This window comes from Tursiops truncatus, chromosome 14 (genome assembly GCF_011762595.2).
Source record: "Tursiops truncatus isolate mTurTru1 chromosome 14, mTurTru1.mat.Y, whole genome shotgun sequence".
Lineage (NCBI taxonomy): Eukaryota > Metazoa > Chordata > Mammalia > Artiodactyla > Delphinidae > Tursiops > Tursiops truncatus.
In genome coordinates, this window is record NC_047047.1 from 58,046,809 (window position 1) to 58,064,725 (window position 17,917).

General features: G+C 39.9%; 1 protein-coding gene across 1 annotated transcript; it reads right to left on the reverse strand.

Moving 5' to 3' along the window:
- Positions 1 to 613: 613 nt before the first annotated feature.
- GEMIN6 (gem nuclear organelle associated protein 6) lies at positions 614 to 7,802 on the reverse strand. Its single transcript, XM_004322227.4, has 4 exons — positions 7,649 to 7,802; positions 5,227 to 5,406; positions 4,489 to 4,632; positions 614 to 1,610 (listed from the first exon to the last, which is right to left on the reverse strand). Exons 3-4 carry the CDS (start codon positions 4,611 to 4,613, stop codon positions 1,235 to 1,237), a joined length of 501 nt encoding a protein of 166 aa, XP_004322275.1. The 5' UTR covers positions 4,614 to 4,632; positions 5,227 to 5,406; positions 7,649 to 7,802; the 3' UTR covers positions 614 to 1,234.
- Between the last annotated feature and the right edge of the window lie 10,115 nt (positions 7,803 to 17,917).

Genomic DNA, 17,917 nt, shown 5'->3' on the forward strand with positions numbered 1-17,917 from the left:
AGGAAGCTACTTTTACAGGGGGAACTGACGTCACGGTGGCTCATCAGTTACCCGGGAAACCAGCAGATGAGACCCAACCCTTACAGCCCCTCAGGTTAACTAGCATCATGGGGGCAGGTGTTTCCCTTTAATAAACTAGCAGGTGGAGCTGTTCTGGCCTAAGGACTAGAACAATCACCGGCTGGGGCAGGGGGCAAGCACATTCATGTGAGTAGGGCGTAGGCGCAGCAGGGACTGGTCACGCTAAGAGCAAGAGAACAGCCATCTTGAGTGGCCTGACCATACAACCCCCAAACTAACAATCTGAGGTGCTTTTGTAGGCCAGAAACCTCCCTGACTGGCTTCCAAGGGGTAGAATCAGATGTAGTTAAGTGTATTTCCTAAACTGTCTCCCCTCAGTGAAGCCTGACAAGGGGAGTAGAGACTGTAGGAAAAAAGCACTGTGACCCAGAAGCCTGGGCTGAACCCATCAGGCAAAAGAATTGGGTTGAGCTCAGCAGCAGAATACCTGTCACACTTACCTCTTTCCTCAGAGATATCAGCCAGTGCTCACTTTTTAAGGCTTTGAGAGTTTATAAGGTTTATGTGTTAAGATTTTACCAAAACGTTCAAGTTTCAACCAAAAAAAGAATATATTCTGATTCAAATGCTATAACATCATTACACCAAAAAATTTTTTAGAATAAACGTTTTAAAACAGACACATGTAGTTAGTGCAAGGGATGTAACAAGACTGTGATTTTACCTTAGCATTTATATTGAATCTAACATGTTGCATCTTTTTCACATACATTTCTTGCCTAACAGAAATGGAGGTGTGGGCTTCCCTGGTGGCACAGTGGTTGAGAGTCTGCCTGCCGATGCAGGGGACACAGGTTCGTGCCCCGGTCCGGGAAGATCCCACATGCCGCGGAGTGGCTGGGCCCGTGAGCCATGACCACTGAGCCTGCGCGTCTGGAGCCTGTGCTCTGCAACAGGAGAGGCCACAACAGTGAGAGGCCCGTGTACCGCCAAAAAAAAAAAAAAAAGAAAAAAAGAAAGGAGGTGTATCCCCATCAAAAGGAAAGGCTCTTATAATTCTGATGTCCCTATGTTAATTTTATTTGTGATGTCATCCTTGCCCAGTTCACTTATTAGCACTGATAATCCCCATCTTTGATTTTACCAAAAACAACAAAGAATTTTCAAAAAATGAAGTCTTATTTCAATCAGTGCATCCATAGTTCTTGGCCTCTCACTGGGAAGCTGCAAGGTGTCCTTGAATAAGATCCTGAACACGGGACAAAATAATTTCATTGGAACTGTTGCAATTTTCTGGACCATATGGTGGATCTATAGTCAAGACCCCAGCCACACAGAGAGTCCTTCGTGAATCTCCCTCTTCAGTGATGGGGATGTGGTTCTTCTCCAGCCATTTCTTCAGGCTGTTCTTTCTCTTTTCCAGATCCTCAGGGCTGTACGCCTTACAGTCTCCAGACATGAACAAATCCATCAGCTTCTCTCTCACGCTATGGTCCCCTTCATTCAAAATTTCAACAGTCTGCACAGCATGTCCCATAATTCCGGTCACAGACATGCTGCCATCTTCAAGGAAGTTCACAAGGACAATACTTTGGAGGAAAAGTAAGTTCAGAGCACAGTTGCAAAAGAAAAACCAAAAGGCCTATAAAACTATGGAAGAAGCAGTGAAATGAGAGTCAGCATCAACCCCCAACAGGTCACTAGAACAACAGGGAATGCTCTTCCCCGTTTTAAATTACTCCTTTCACCACCAAATGTTTTCACTTGTTCAATACGAATTCTCTGATGGTCCTAAACATCTAAGGCTTTTGTCCAGCCTAAAGCTGATCATTGTGGGATGTCATTAAAGCATTACTTAAAGAGTTATGAATGCTTTAAATGTGTATTAGGAAAGAAGATAGGGTACAGATTTAACTTTTAGAGTTAAAAAGCAACTGAATAACTCTCCTTCAGAGCAGACCAAAGAAAATAACACAGCACAAAATTAATGAGAGAGAAAACAAGAGTATGCAACTAGAGACTGTCATACTAAGTGAAGGAAGTTCAGAAAGAGAAAGACAAATACCATATGATATCACTTTTATGTGGAATCTAAAATATGGCACAAATGAACCTATTTACAACACAGAAACAGGGAATTCCCTGGTGGTCCAGTGGTTAGGACTCTGTGCTTTCACTGCCAAGCACATGGGTTCAATCCCTGGTTGGGGAACTAAGATCCGTAAGCCACCTGGTGTGGCCAAAAAAACAAACAAACAAACAGGAAAACAAAAAAACACAGAAACAGACTCATAGCCATAAAGAACAGACTCGTGGTTGCCAAGGCAGAGGGGGAGAGGGACAGGGATGGACTGGGAGTTTGGAGTTGGTAGATGCAAACTATTACATTTAGAATGGATAAACAACAAGGTCCTAAGGTATAGCACAGGGAACTATATTCAATATCCTGTGATAAAGCATAATGAAAAAGAATATAAAAAAGAATGTATATATGTGTATAACTGAGTCACCTTGTTGTACAGCAGAGATTGACACAATATTGTAAATCAACTATACTTCAATTAAAAAAAGTCAATAAGAAGATCATCAAAGCCAAAAGCTGGTTCTTTGAAAAGGATATATAAATTTCACAAAACTCAGGCAAGATTAATAAAAAGAGAAAGAAGGCACATATAAATAATATTAGGAATAAGGTAGCGAAAATTAATAGTATAAAATATTAAGAACAAATTTAGGTAAATAATTTTGAAACTGAAAACAGAAAACTTCCTAGAAAATATAAATTTCTACTACTGACTCAAAAAAAAAAAAAAAGAAAGAGAGAATGTAAATAGTCCTATAATCGTTTTTAAAAAACCTGAAATAACCAGTTTAAAATCTTCCCATGGAGGGGGAAAAAAAGGCCCAGACAATTTTACCAGGAAGTTCTATAATATTTTCAAGGACCAGACATTTCTAATCCAACCAAATTCTCCTATGGACTATAAAAGGGAGACTATGCCTTAACTCATTTAATGAGGCTAATATAACCTTGAGACCAAAAGCAGAAAAGAACAGGATTAAAAAATAAAACTATAAGCTAATCTCACTCATGAATACAAATGGAAAAATCCTAACTAAAATATGATATGATATGGTGTATGACATGATGTGATGCAATGTGACGTGATGTGAATTTCATTTCTGTGGTACTTTTCCCAAAAACCTATAACCCCAGTCTATGAGAAAACATCACAGGGAATTTCCTGGCAGGCCAGTGGTTAGGACTCTGCACTTTCACTGCCGAGGGCCCGCATTCATTCCCTTGTTAGAGAACTAAGATCCCGCAAGCCATACGACGCAGCCAAAAAAAAAAAAAAGAAAAAAAAGAAATCATCACACAAACCCAAATTGAGAGATATTCTATAAAATACCTCACCAGGACACTTCAGAAGTGTCAGGGTAATGAAAAACAAGTAAAGACTGAAAAACTGTCACATATCAGAGAAGACTAAGGAGACAGGATGCCTATATGTAATGTAGGACCTTGGACTGGATTCCAGAACAGAAAAAGGCCATTAGTGGAAAAATTGATAAAATCCAAATGATTGTAGTTTAGTGAGTGTAAATTTTTAATTCCAACAAATGTTTGACAGTTGTGTAAATTGTTAACATTAGGGGAAGCTGGGTATATAGGTACTCTCTGTACTTTCTTTGCAATTTTTCTGTAAATCTAAAATCATTCCAAAATAAAGTGTGTGGATCACCACCTTTAAAGTTGCCTTGCAAAAAATAAATGTGATCCTAATCAAACCTCTAGTTATGAATACCAGTTTATAGGAAATACAAAGGATAAAAGAACATGTTAAACTATGCCATGATAAATGCAATGAGCTAAATCCAGAGTGTGTTGAATTCTATAGACAAATGATTCCATTTCTTCAACAAATAAATGACATGGAAAACCAAAGAGAGATACAGTTATAGATTAAGATTCTTCAGAGACATATCAACAAATTGATATGCTTAAAAAGATACATTGGAGACAAACAGGAAAATCTGAACTCAAACTAGGAATTAGCTAATATTAAAGTTATTATTACTTTTGCTAGGTGTTATAATGGTATTGTGGTTACATTTATTAGAGAGTCCGAATCTGCTAAGAGATATATTGAAGGATTTATGAACAAAATTATGTCTGTAATTGGCTTTAAAATATTTGGAAGGGGGAATAAGATTAGTGTTCATTATACTACTCTCTTCACATTTGTGTATATTTGAAATTTTCCAATAAAATGTAATATAAAAGGAGTGTCCCATTTCTACGAACTTGGCTGGTCTGACACAAATCTATAATTAGAACAATACTTAGCTTCAAAGGAAATTAAAGTCTTATGTGGGAATAATTAGCCTTTCATTTATCTGCTTTCTTAGTATGGATGTAACAGTGCAAAGGGGTGATTTCTGGGAAGCAGGACCCATACTCACTTGGTAGAGACTGGGTCTATGGTTAAAACCCATCCTTTATACTCCTTCTCACTGGCTGTCACTCTGACTTCTTTGTAAGTGTAATCTTGCCATTCTAAGGGGCCTTTCTTCATCCATTCATTCATGGTTGCCAGCTGGCTAGATCTAAAACAACCACCAGTTCGGATTAATATATATGTTCCACCCAGGCAAATGTCTTACTCCAATCTCCATTCTAGAGGTAGAGAACACCTGCAATTTGCCTCAAGTTCCATATCAGAAAGACAGTTAAATTTTACTATTAAGTCTGAAAGCCACGGGGACATCGAGTTGCCGCGGGTCCCAGTCTGGGGTAACTTATCTGGCACACTCCTATTTCACCTCCCAATCCCACTCCAGATCGCCTTCACGCTGGCTTTGATCTCCAGTCTACAGATGCTCAAATCCTTGAACTCTGCTCTCCTTCCATCAAAGGAGCTCACGCCACACGACTCTTAGCCAAAAATGAAAAAGAAAACTCCTCTGATATCCACCCACTCCCTCTCTGGCTCTGTGTCTCCACTGGATCCCGCCAGGGAGAGGGCCCCGGATCTGTGACACTTTTCATCTTAAAATTTGTTTGGAGGATGCGTAAACGAAGGGGCAGCAGCTAAGGCTCTAGAGCTGATGCCCTGGCGTAACCCGAAGCCGCATGATACTTTGAGCTGTACTCAAGCCAGGTGATACTTAGCGTGTAATCCTGACAAATGAGAAAAATACCAGTTAAATCTCCTAGCACCGCCAGGTCCTCAGCAGCCGCGTTGGAAGGAAGGAGTCTCTTGAGCCGAGCCTGCCGGAGTCCAGCGTGCTTTGCGCCGTGTCGTCACTTCCTTCCCCCAGAATTCTCTGTTTTGTAGTCCGTGGCCTTGGTCACAACTCGAGGTCTGAGAGTCCCGAGGCCTGGGGTGATGAAATTGGGGTTCAGGGTGTGGAGCGGGGCTAAGATTTTTTTGTAATAATAATAATAATAATATTTCTTTTTCGCTAGGGTCCGCCTTTCACTGCCACATTGGACATTTCAAGATAAAAATTTTAAGAGGGAAGACTCGTGCCACCTCTTCCTTGAGAGTGGAAGTGGAATTCCACTTTTGTCATGAACCCTCCAGGTAAATCCTAAAGCTCTGGAAGTGTGAGGTGACAGTGCCTTGGAGAAGAGCCACAGAACCAACGTATTTCTTCTTTGGCCTGTGTAAGGCAATTAAGATGCCTACTCTTTTGGGATGTGCCTTTGGTACAGTCCTGAGGGTGTGCAGGAGCTGGAAAGAAAAGCGTAGGATTGGGTTGAAAAAACGCAGGAGCGGAAAAGTGCAAGAGACTCGCTACCACCACAGATTTCTGGTCCCTGGAGTACTTCGTTGGCTTCTGGCATGGTCCAGAATTTTTTCCGGACTATGATCCTGAAAAATGGTACAAGGTGGTAAATGTTGATTGAATTCCTGCAAATGTGAACACCAAGGGAGATTTACAAAAACTGAGTTAGAGGACTGTCAAACCACGGTACAGAAAACACCGACAGTTAATCCGCTTTACCCTTGCTACTTGGGATTTGAGTTGCATATAATCCTTGAAGTTTTTGTTTCTTAATGTCATCGTTTCAAATAATCCTTCCCCAAACCTTCACTCATTGAATGATTGGCTTATGATATTAATTGGCTTTCATAGATTAGATTTTGACATCTAATCTACAAAATCTAATTTATCAGTTAAAGTCCTCTATAGATCTACAAAGAGCTAATATAAATAGCAGTTATCATTGTTATGGTACTGTGAAGTAAAATATTTGAACTCATAAAAATTCAGTCTAGGGCTTCCCTGGTGGCACAGTGGTTGAGAGTCCGCCTGCCAATGCAGGGGACGCAGGTTCGTGCCCCGGTCCGGGAAGATCCCACATGCCGCGGAGAGGCTGGGCCCGTGAGCCATGGTCGCTGAGCCTGCGCGTCCGGAGCCTGTGCTCCGCAACGGGAGAGGCCACAACAGTGAGAGGCCCGCGTACCGCAAAAAAAAAAAAAAAAAAAAAAATTAGTCTAAAAGAGATACAACCAATTTGTGACAATTGGTCATTTGCATTTTAAGCCTACTATCTATACTGCAGAATGAAAGACTTTGGCCTTTGTTTTCTACAGGTAAAAGCTAGCCTCAAGCTTAAAGTTACCCCCTGTAAAGCAATGAGCGAGACAGGGCCTTTCCGTCCCTTCTCTCCCCTCTCCCTTTAGGCTCCTAAGTAAACTAAAGTCTCATTCCCAGTATCCACTGATACAAATCACTGACTTCTAACAGAATGAGTCCAGCGCATTACCTTACACAAGTTCTCAGAAAGACCCTCTCCTGCAGCCTGTCCTCACTGAGTTCAGAGAGTGCGGCACTTGCTTTCCCTGGTCAACTCCTGCTCTTGGTACCCCTGGAGCCTCCCTCATCTCCAGTTGATGTCCCTTCTCTCACATTCTCTACTCTTCTCCCTCTCTTTCCCCACCCACTCCATCCATCTCCTTCCTAACATCTACCTCTCTCTCAAAACTTCACATTTAACCCTTTCCTCTGCCAAGACCAAAATTGCTTATTTTAGATTTTGGAGCACATTTCGTTTAGTAAGAAAGACATTCTAAAGAACCTTTTCTTAAATTCCCTGAGGAAAATCAGAAGTTAAAAACATTGTCAATAGCCTTATGCTGTTTACTTTATCATAGTGCAAAGATAAACCTGCCCTGCCCTGGCTAAACTATCACAAATTTCAGTTCACAGTGTTGAGTCTTAAAAGTGGGTAAAAAATGAAGTGGGGGTGGGAGTGGTAATTTACTGAGTATATTTCATGAAAGGTAAGGTCAGAAGAAAATAACCCTGGTCATTTTGGCCCAAGATTTTTTTAGTTTTCTTGCTTTCTCATTCATTCAATAAATAGAACCCATTAGAAATATCCATTCTTTATCTCTGTTTATTCATCAAGCATATATTGTGTACATATACATGCTACGCTTTCTGTTGAGAACTAGGAATTAATAAACTAATTGTAAGAATGTTTTGCCTTTGGGGAGTTGATAATGTCTTCTTGTACTTGTAACCAAGTAAGCTAGCATTCTACCTGGAGGTGGTAGTAAATGTGAAGAGGTGGGGAAGGCATTCTTAGAAAAGCTTTTTAAACACGTACCCCTTGGGCTTCCCTGGTGGCGCAGTGGTTGAGAGTCCGCCTGCCGATGCAGAGGACGCGGGTTCGTGACCCGGTCCGGGAAGATCCCACATGCCGCGGAGCGGATGGGCCCGTGAGCCATGGCCGCTGAGCCTGCGCGTCCGGAGCCTGTGCTCTGCAACAGGAGAGGCCACAACAGTGAGGGGCCCGCGTACCGCAAAAAACCAAAACAAAACAAAACAAAAAACCCAACAAACACGTACCCCTTGGACTTGATTTATAGGCAATGAGAAACACCCACAAAAAATTCTGTGTCTATGGGACACAGAACCTGATCAAGGGCGGTGTGGGTTGGATTGAAGAACAGTGGACAGGGGGTTTTAGCAACACTGGTTTCAGTTTGGTTAAATCCTATAGTGTCCTGGCTCCTGCACACCACTGACTGTGCTCTTACCAGCTGTATGATTTTGAAAGTCATTTGCCTTCTTAAATTTCAGTTTCCTCATCCATAAATGAAAACATGGAATTAGATGATCCAAGATCCTCTCAGCACTAAATTTTCATGACTGAGATATACAGAGTCACTTAGGAAAGCCCTGTAAACTCTCAGGGCAGGGGCCATGTCTGTTTTATTCACTGCCATATACACCACCTCTAGCAGATTGCTTGGTATATAGTAAGATGCTCAATTTGAATTGAATTTTTATTTCTTAATAAAAATTATATTTTATTGTTATATAGCACCTAATATGTGCCATGCACTATTCTAAGAACTTTCAAATATTAACTCATTTTTATGAGTGAATAAACAGACCAAAGACAATGGAAGATATGTGAGTAATGGAATGATATGGTTAAATTGGTGTATTAAAAAGGATGCAGAGAAATTAGATGTGGGGAAAATAGGGAGGTATAGAGCATATACAGCATACACCTTTATGTAAAATGTAGCCTTTCTACTAAAACAAAGCAGTGGTATTAGGTGGAAAAAATTCCAGAACCAGTTTCCAAATGGAAAGTCAGTTTTTGGGAGGCAGCGTCTCCAAATTGATTCATTATCTGACTCACCCAGCCCAGCCTAGCCCTACCCAGCCCTGTCTACCACAAAGAGGGCAGATCTGTTTTCCCAGCAGAAGATAGAATTTTTTCCTTGGATAAAAACGATTTGAACAGACTCTGGGGACTCTAAAGAACTAAACAAATGTAAGGCATAAAAGTTTAGAAAACTGCTTCTGTACTGTTGTATCTCAAATATGCCCAGATAATAACTTTATGGCTAAAAATCAGTGCCTTTTTTTTCCCATTGAGTTCCTCTTATTTAACCAAGTAATCAGTCTAAATGTAAGATGTACATGTTTTACACAGATTTTTTTTTTAATTTTTATTATTTTTTGGCTGCACTACACAGAATGTGGGATCTTCATTCCCCGACCAGGGGTCCAGCCCGCGCCCCCTGCAGTGGAAGTGCAGAGTCTTAACCACTGGACCACCAGGGAAGTCCCGAGATTTTATTTTTATTTGAAAAAAGAAGTGGAGTTAACCATTTTAATTTTTCCCTGGAATTGCCTTGGAACAAAAAAGGATGTTCGGTACTGAGTTCCTAAGAACTACTGCAGTAGTCCAGACAGGAAATAGTAAAGTCCTAGCGTAAGTTGATAGCAGTGGAAATGAAAAAGAGAGAAAAAAAAGAATAGCTTCAACAAATATTTCAAAGGAGAAATCAAAGGATTTAGTGACTGTTTGGGGGCAAGGACATGTTGAGAACTTTGACACTAGGCCTTTAACAGAAATTCTCTTTGTTCTTTTATTCATTCATAACTTCCTCTTCCTTTTTATTTTTCAAGTATCTCAGGCCTCCGAATAGTTATCTACTAAATTAGATAAGAAAATTTTATCATTAAATTAAAAATGCTTCAATAGGCTTATATCTGTGTTTATGACACAGGAAGGCAACAGTGAGGTACCTCCTCCAAGCTCTTATAAACTAACCCTCAAGATTAAATAAAATGGGTGTGATTAGATGTGATACATTTGCACAAGGAGACCATCTATTATCTGGGTAACTAAGAATGTGGAAATGACCAAATTCCAAACTAAGTGAGTTTGTTGTACCCTCTGGAAGCAGGACTATATTTTAGTAAATGGAAACAGTTATATTGTATCCTACTTGGACTGAGTAACCCAGGGTTGGCAGAAGGCATAGAAGAAGGAACGTCAGCAGGCAAAACGCTGGGAGGTATTTCTTAGAGACCCTGAATCTGGAAGGCAGGGGCTTTCCAGAGACGTATGCATATTGTGGGGAATGGATGATTCATCAAGTCTCACCCTGGCCTGGAATAGATGTTTCTGAAACTATCTGCCTCCTTATACTCAGATTCCATGCCCACCAGACTGCCTTGTGACTCCTCTACTGGTTTTCTAGGTACACAGTTTATCAGGAGAGATGGTTCTCGAGACAAAAACATGAACACTATAGGGAGGGTGGGAGGGAGGGAGATGCAAGAGGGAAGAGATATGGGAACATATGTATATATATAACTGATTCATTTTGTTGTAAAGCAGAAACTAACACACCATTGTAAAGCAATTATACTCCAATAAAGATGTTAAAAAAAAAAAAAAAGAAACATGAACACTTTCTAGTCAATAGAAAGGAATAGACCAGAATTCACAAACCAGGGCCAAAAAGTCTTATCAGGAAGTGCAGATAGGTTTAATATCTGCACAGTGTTTAGTTTTGTCTTTCAGTTTGAAAGCCTTTAAATAGGTTTTCTCTCTCTTCTTCACAACTCGTTTCCACCACTTTTATTGTTTTACCCTTGGCTGATTCATAGGTTTACATTACCTGCCTGATTCCTACAGGAAATTGAGTTTTCAACTCTGGAATAGTCCCTACTACAAATGAATAAATTAGCAGAGTAAATTATACCTTAATCTCTGGTGAGTTTGGTGAGAATCAGCCTCAATGTGTCTAGTCAACTCTTGGGCCAGTAAAAGGCCAGAACCTGGGCTGTGGGTAGCAACTTCAAGGAAGTGCCAGTTGCAGGATTTCCTGTTAGATCTCCATACAGACTTCTCCAGGTGATTTCTTGATCTCATTGTCGCCTTGCCCCCTTTTCAACTGTGCCCCTCTGATACCATTTTTTTTTTTTTCTGATACCATTTTGTAGCTTATTGTTATTCACATGTGTGCTGTGGCAGTTACTGTAGGTTGGTTCATTTAACAGTCCTTTCCCACAACCTTCTAATGAGGCTTGAAAGCTAAAACTTAATCTCCAGCTTCCCTTGCTGGGAGAAGTGACCATATGAATGCTTCTGGCCAGTGAGATATACATGGACGTCCCTAAGAAGGCTGTCCCTTCTGAAATTAAAAGGCAAAGTCTCCTAAGAAGGAGAAAGCCTTTTTGGTCCTTTAACCATTTCTCCTCCAGCCTGCCTGGAGGTGAGGTAGCCTCTTTCCACCACAAGGAGAGATGCATGAGAAGGCCTATAGGCCACACGGAAAAATAAAAGAAAGAGAAAGAGACACAGCAGACCTGAACTGCCTACCTTTGTACTTATTTTGTTTGGGACAAATAAACTCCTCTCTGTTTAAGCAACTGTTTCAAGTGTTTCCACCCCAACAAAATCCTTTTCTAATTTATCTCCCTAATAAAGTCCTCAGGAGAGAGACCATGCTTTATCTTTATATCCTCAGTACCCTGTTCAATAACCGCATATAGTAGGCAGTCAACATAGATTTGTTTAGCCAATTAATAAATTTGCTATTTTTGGGGACAAGCTGGGACAAACAGAAAACCATAATTTAAGCAGAGAGTTACTTATTTCATAAGTGACCAAGATAAACTAAGAACAGGATAAGCAAATTGACAGGTCAAATTTTAGATTGGCAAAGCAGGTAACAAACGGACTTTTGCTTTTTTCAAGAAAGTAATTTAAATCCTCTGCACTGACGATTACAATGTATTACCATCCTTACTAGTAGTAGTAGTAATAATAAATGCATATTAACTCAACCTTAATGAACATAGAAAAGCCATGAGATCAGAACTCTTATTACCCTTAGTTTACAGCTAAGGAAACTGAGGCACAGAAGTCCAACGCCACATAGCTAGTTAGTGACAGAGCTAGGATACAAACCCAGGCAATCAGGCCAAAGCCTAAAAGTCTATTTTTAGTTAGTGAGGAACACGTTTTTCCAAAGTAAGAGTTTCTAACTTCGAAATACCAGCTCTTCATTGTGCTCCAGTTGGTTGTCTGGACACGCAAAGCATTAAGTTAATGTGTTTCACCCATGTGTTCTGGCAAAGCAAACTCTCCCAGCAACTTCTACCTCCAAGCGTGACTGCAAGGAGGATACACACAGCCAGAATTAATGGTCTGGTAATTAGGAACCGATTTTATCCCTAAAGCAGGTAAAGCCATACAAAGCCCCATTCCTACAGCTGCTGTTAGCTCTCAGTTTAGCCCATGAACAATGGCAACAGGGTAGATGCAAGCAGTTCAATGATGTGGAAGAGCTGATCTTAAGAGGAATTACACCTTACGGAGGGCAACTAAAGAGAGCGCTATGCGGTAACTAAACTCTCCTGCCTACAACCTAATCTTTTCTTTTTTTCTACCCAGTGAATCTGTTCTCTTGCCCTCCTCCAATTATCTTCAAAAGGTTTATGTGTGTGTGGAATGGAGGCGTCTTTCTTCTCTATTCTGTGGCAAATTATAGGCCCATATTTGAGCTTCCTAATGGAAAAGGGTAAAATATACCACTGATCACACAGGGGAAGATATCTTCTCTGGTATAAAAAGCCAATGTAGGGCTTCCCTGGTGGCGCAGTGGTTGAGAGTCCGCCTGCCGATGCAGGGGACATGGGTTTGTGCCCCTGTCCGGGAAGATCCCACATGCTGCGGAGCGGCTGGGCGCGTGAGCCATGGCCGCTGAGCCTGCACGTCCAGAGCCTGTGCTCCACAACTGGAGAGGCCACAACAGTGAGAGGCCCGCGTACCGCAAAAAAAAAAAAAAAAAAGCCAATGAAAAGCATTGTGTACAAGGGAAAACCATTCAGAGTCTATGCTATTCAGTGCATCGTTTTGAAATGTAAGACCTTAAAGTCTTTCTTCTTTCTTTAACGATTAAATAAAAACATTCATAGGGCACTGGGATTCCTCGTATAGCTACTTTCCCTATTTTATTTGTGAGCTGTATACATTATCTAGTGAGACGTCAAAAATATTTTTTGTTTTTAAAAATGATGTCTAACTTAATCGATAAATTCATAACATATAAGAGAGCCAGTACATTTTATAATGTACATCATTTGCCTTCTCTTTTTCAGAAATGCGCATCCCTCCATTTGCCAGTCTAAGACATTCCATTTTATAGGAATGCAGAAGGAAAGAGGGAAAAGTAATGGCCAATTCATTTCTTCCTGGTTAGTGGTCAGATTCTTAGCAGCTGCCTCTTCTTGGATTTCTTCCACAAAGAAATTATTTTTCTACCTGTTAATTACCTTGCTGACTGTAGATACTTCACCCATTAAAAAACAAAACCACACTTTGTGTCTAAATCACTTTTCTTTAGCTATTTGTTCAAGGGCTATGTGAGCCCTAAACTGTAATCGGGCTTCCACGGAATAGTCTTTGTAGTTTTTTATGTTTTCTAGGTTTTTTATTGCACTGGCATAATCTCCTTTTAGATAGTATAGAATTCCCAGTTCATGGTATGAATACGGCACCAAATAGTGGTCCTGTTTTAACAATTTCTCCTTTTGAATGACATGATTAAAGTAGTGCTCAGCCATCGAATATTTGCCTAAGTATTTCAGGCACAGACCTTTCAGTAAATTTAAGAAATTTATGTCATCTGTGCCATACTCTTTACTTGGATTTTCTTGTAAAAGTTCTCCTCCTTTGTCCATTATTGAAAGCCAGGTTGAAATAAGCTCTAGGTTTTTGCTCATGACTTGGAAACCACTCCAGGCATACATGAGTTCCAAAATGGGCTGTGCTGTAAACCAGCCTGCAGTGGTCGCATAGCGCTGACCCTTCTCAGCAACAAACTTTTCTATTGGCACCGAAGTTCCTAAAATTCTGATTCTCAGGTTATCCACGTTTAAGAAGAGAGAGCTCACGTCCTCACTTACCGATTTCACAAAATCAGAAGGAAGCACGGCCAGTAGGGAAGCTTTAGCGAACGAATACATTGCCTTGGACCACCTGCTGTGTTGAAACAGTAGCTCAGCAGAGTGGTAAGCCTGCTTCCAATCCAGCAGAAAAATGTGGTACCACATGAGTTCCCAGTAACAGAGGTGATGAACCTGCTTCCATTCGTTCTGAATAAAAACGCACTCCTCTAATGTTAATTGGGCAGGTTTAAAATATCCTTTCAACATACTAAAACGTGCATGAAAAAATTGAAGTATGACACAGTTTGGAAATTTCTGGAGGTAGATTAGGGAGAGATTCTCTGCAGCAGAACTGTGGCTCTTTTCAACACCAAAAGCTACGGAGATATAATTGTAATAAAAGAATAGAGTCAAAACACTTAAGATATTATTTGTATGGGATTCAGATGCACTGTCATGAAGCAAAGTCAAGCCTACCTCTCTATTGCCGGAATATCAACAACATTGAGTAGTTTAAGTGTCTTTCGTGGCACAAGTGATAATATCAAATTGAATACTCCAAGTCCAAATTTTATGCCTCCAACCAGGTGTCTGTAAGTTTTACTTTGGTAATTAGGTATCTGTGTTAATACTCGCTGACAGTCTTTGTATATCTGGCAACTTAACCCAACGTTGATCCCGCTTTTAAGAAAACAAAGCACACTGTCATCCTGTATAAACGTTACAGTGGATGTCAAGATCAAACACTCAGCATAGCAGACTTCTGCATGCAATTCCTCTTCTTTGATAGCATTTATTCCCTGCTTATTCACTAGACGAGAAAAACTCATCATCCTAGATTTTCTTCGGAAACTATTACAGGTTCTCAAAGCTTCCTTTGTGGCAGTCATCCCAATTTCTATCTCCTGTGGATCAAAAGTCAAGAAGGCCTTGATGACCGTAAGGATACCATAAATTCGGGCAGGGTACACGCTGTTTTTCGACCATGGATAAATGAGATGTATGGCATCTGAGAATCTGTTATTTAGAAATAAATACAATCTAGTTGTGCATTCCTCCAGCGAAGATATTAGATCCATTGTTGTTGCTGCGGGGATACTTTCATAGGCAACTTTGAACTTGTCCTCCTTATCATTTTCTCCCTTACTAAATGATGTAAGGCCATCCTCATTATTTTCTCTTTTATTCAGAGGAGGTGACATATTTGTTTCCCCCCTTTAGAAATGAGAAATATCTGAAGTGGAGTGATGTGGCTGCAATGAGGGTAGCTCCTGCTCTCCAGACTGGGGTCACTTCCTCCACAGCCTGAGGTGTTGCTGTTATAACAGAGGCAAACAAACTAATAGTTGTGAGGTGTAGCATTAGGATATTCTCATCTCTGTCGGACAAAGGGGGAAAAAGGACAATTTTATTTAACTAGAAGATGAATTTCTGAAAACTTCAAATCATCTGGAATGTACTAAAGAAAACATGCTCTTTTAGAATACTGGGAAGCAAATCCTTTGTAAACAGAAGACCTCTTTTGTTAACCATCCCTCCAGACTACCATTTTCAATAGATCATTCTTTTGTGTATTTGTGTTGTAGAACTGTACTATGACAGCTGTACAAAGAGAGTGAATTCTCTACAGGAAGACCTTGGGGGCAAGAACCTGTTGGGAAAGAAGAATGTATTTGCATAGGTCTCTAGTTAAGGCTAGAGGAAGGGGTAAGTTGTCCAGATCAAAGACTAAAGATGATGGGAATTAAAAATCCACCCCATGCTATTCTTAGTACCACTGCTGTGCTTGTATATATTTTCGTAGAAAACTAGGTCTTGATAAAATATTACGGTTAGTTGTATAGGACTCTGGACATGGACAGTGCTGTGTAAACTAGAAAGATTTTCTCGCATTGCTGCAATTAGGAAAAGAACTCAAATGTAATAGTTTTGATCACAGCGTTACTATAGCATCTTGGTAGGAAGGTGGGGTGAGGGTGGGCACAATGGAAAACCAATTCCAACTAGCAAGCTACTTAATATATTCATAATAATACAATAGGTTCAATTAATCTATTTGTAAAAATAGAAACCGCAAAAAAAAATAGAAACCACAGACAAAATACTTCAATAGTAAATTTCACAATGTTTAACAATAATTACAAACAGTTTAAAATGTACTTTAATTCTGTATTTTTATATGTTAAAAGACAGGAGGGGAAAGTAAAACAGAGGAGAACATTCAAAGGAAAAGAGAGAGAAAAGCAGAAGAGATGCAGGTTTTTACACAGAGGGAAGAGAGAAAACAGAGGGAAAATAAGTTATATATGAGAAAAAATGAATGGGGGAGGACAGCCTCGAAGATATTATTTTAATAAAATTGCTTGTTTTTACACCTTAAGGTTTAGTTATGTTTCAGTATTAGCAACTGTAATCACTATTCGTTGAAAAGCTAAGTTAATTACACATTTAACTAAAAGGCTCAGCTCTGACTGGAAAAGCTCTGAAGCCCATTAAGAGACAAATTATTTTTGGGACTGCAGTAGTGGCTAGATTAAGGTTGGCTGGAGAAACCTAGATGAGGGCCATACTTAACTCAAGGACAAAGTTTCCTTTCCTCTGGCCTAAAGCTTTCAAATTATATTCCTTAGAATCCCTATTCCCCAGCGAAGACGGCTCAAATTTTACTTTTTCTGAAACCTTACCTAAGTCTGTCAGCATAATCTCTCTGATGGCATACTGTATATATCTTTATTAGTATTTATCTCACTGCACTGTAATTATTTATACACCTGCTTTCACCACTGGCCTGGGAGCTTCAAGGCATGATTTGTATTTTATTCAGCATTATATCCCAGTTCTAGTACAATCCCTTGAACAAAGTAGGCATTAATAAATGGTTGCTAAATGGATTCGGGTGCCCACACCTTTCTAGGAATTTCTTGAAAGCGAGCTGTGAACTTATCTTTCTGCTACTTAATTGCTAGGTTTGCTACTCCCAGAGTCACCATGTTACGCATTAGAGCCTCGGACCTTATTCATCTTATAACTGAAAGTTTGTACTCTTTTACCAACCTCTCCCTATTTCCCTCACCCCCCTTATTCCCTATTCTTAATGTTCCCATAAGGAGACTTTTCTGCTAGAGAAATACTCCTGGCTGGTGGGCCTACTTCTGGCTGGGAGTTGATAGAAGGAACTAGGGAAGTGTCCTTCTATGCCTTCTGAATTCCTTCTTTTGGAAACAGCCTGTGCAAAGTCTGAAACCAAAAAACAGGAAGTTTGTTTTCTGCTCTCCAGCTACATATGGGACCAGGTGGGTAAATTTGTTTAATTAAGGGGTGGCCGCATAAGTTAGCCCACGTGGCAGCACATCTGACGTCACAGTAACTATCAACTTAGTCAAAAAGGTCATGTTTTGATTTCCTTCTGCCTCACTCTTGCATCTGTATCTCATTGGTTCTGAACCCAGGGAAGGAAAAGGGATGTTATTTGCTGACTCCCAAAACCATCTCCTTCCTCAATTTGTTAATATGGTTTATCAATTTGTGATAAACCATAATATGTGATAAACCATATTAACAAATTGAAGAGAAAAAGCATATGATCATCTCAATAGATGCAGAGAAAGCTTTTGACAAAATTCAACACCCATTGATGATAAAAACCCTGCAGAAAGTAACCATAGAGGGAACCTTCCTCAACATAATAAAGGCCATATATGACAAACCCACAGCCAACATCATCCTCAATGGTGAAAAACTGAAAGCATTTCACTAAGATCAGGAACAAGACAAAGTTGCTCACTCTCACCACTCTTATTCAATATAGTTTTGGAAGTTTTAGCCACTGCAATCAGAGAAGAAAAGGAAATAAAAGGAATCCAAATCGGAAAAGAAGTAAAGCTGTCACTGTTTGCAGATGACATGATACTATACATAGAGAATCCTAAAGATGCTACCAGAAAACTACTAGAGCTAATCAATGAATTTGGTAAAGTATCAGGATACAAAATTAATGCACAGAAATCTCTGGCATTCCTATACACTAATGATGAAAAATCTGAAAGTGAAATCAAGAAAACACTCCCATTTACCATTGCAACAAAAAGAATAAAATATCTAGGAATAAACCTACCTAAGGAGACAAAAGACCTGTATGCAGAAAACTATAAGACACTGATGAAAGAAA

Bases quoted from the DNA above. Each gene is read 5' to 3' on its own strand.
- GEMIN6 (XM_004322227.4), bottom strand. From the start codon at position 4,613: ATGAATGAATGGATGAAGAAAGGCCCCTTAGAATGGCAAGATTACACT. The intron at 1,611-4,488 runs GTGAGTATGGGT...TTTCCTCCAAAG, and splicing joins ATAGACCCAGTCTCTACCAA to TATTGTCCTTGTGAACTTCC.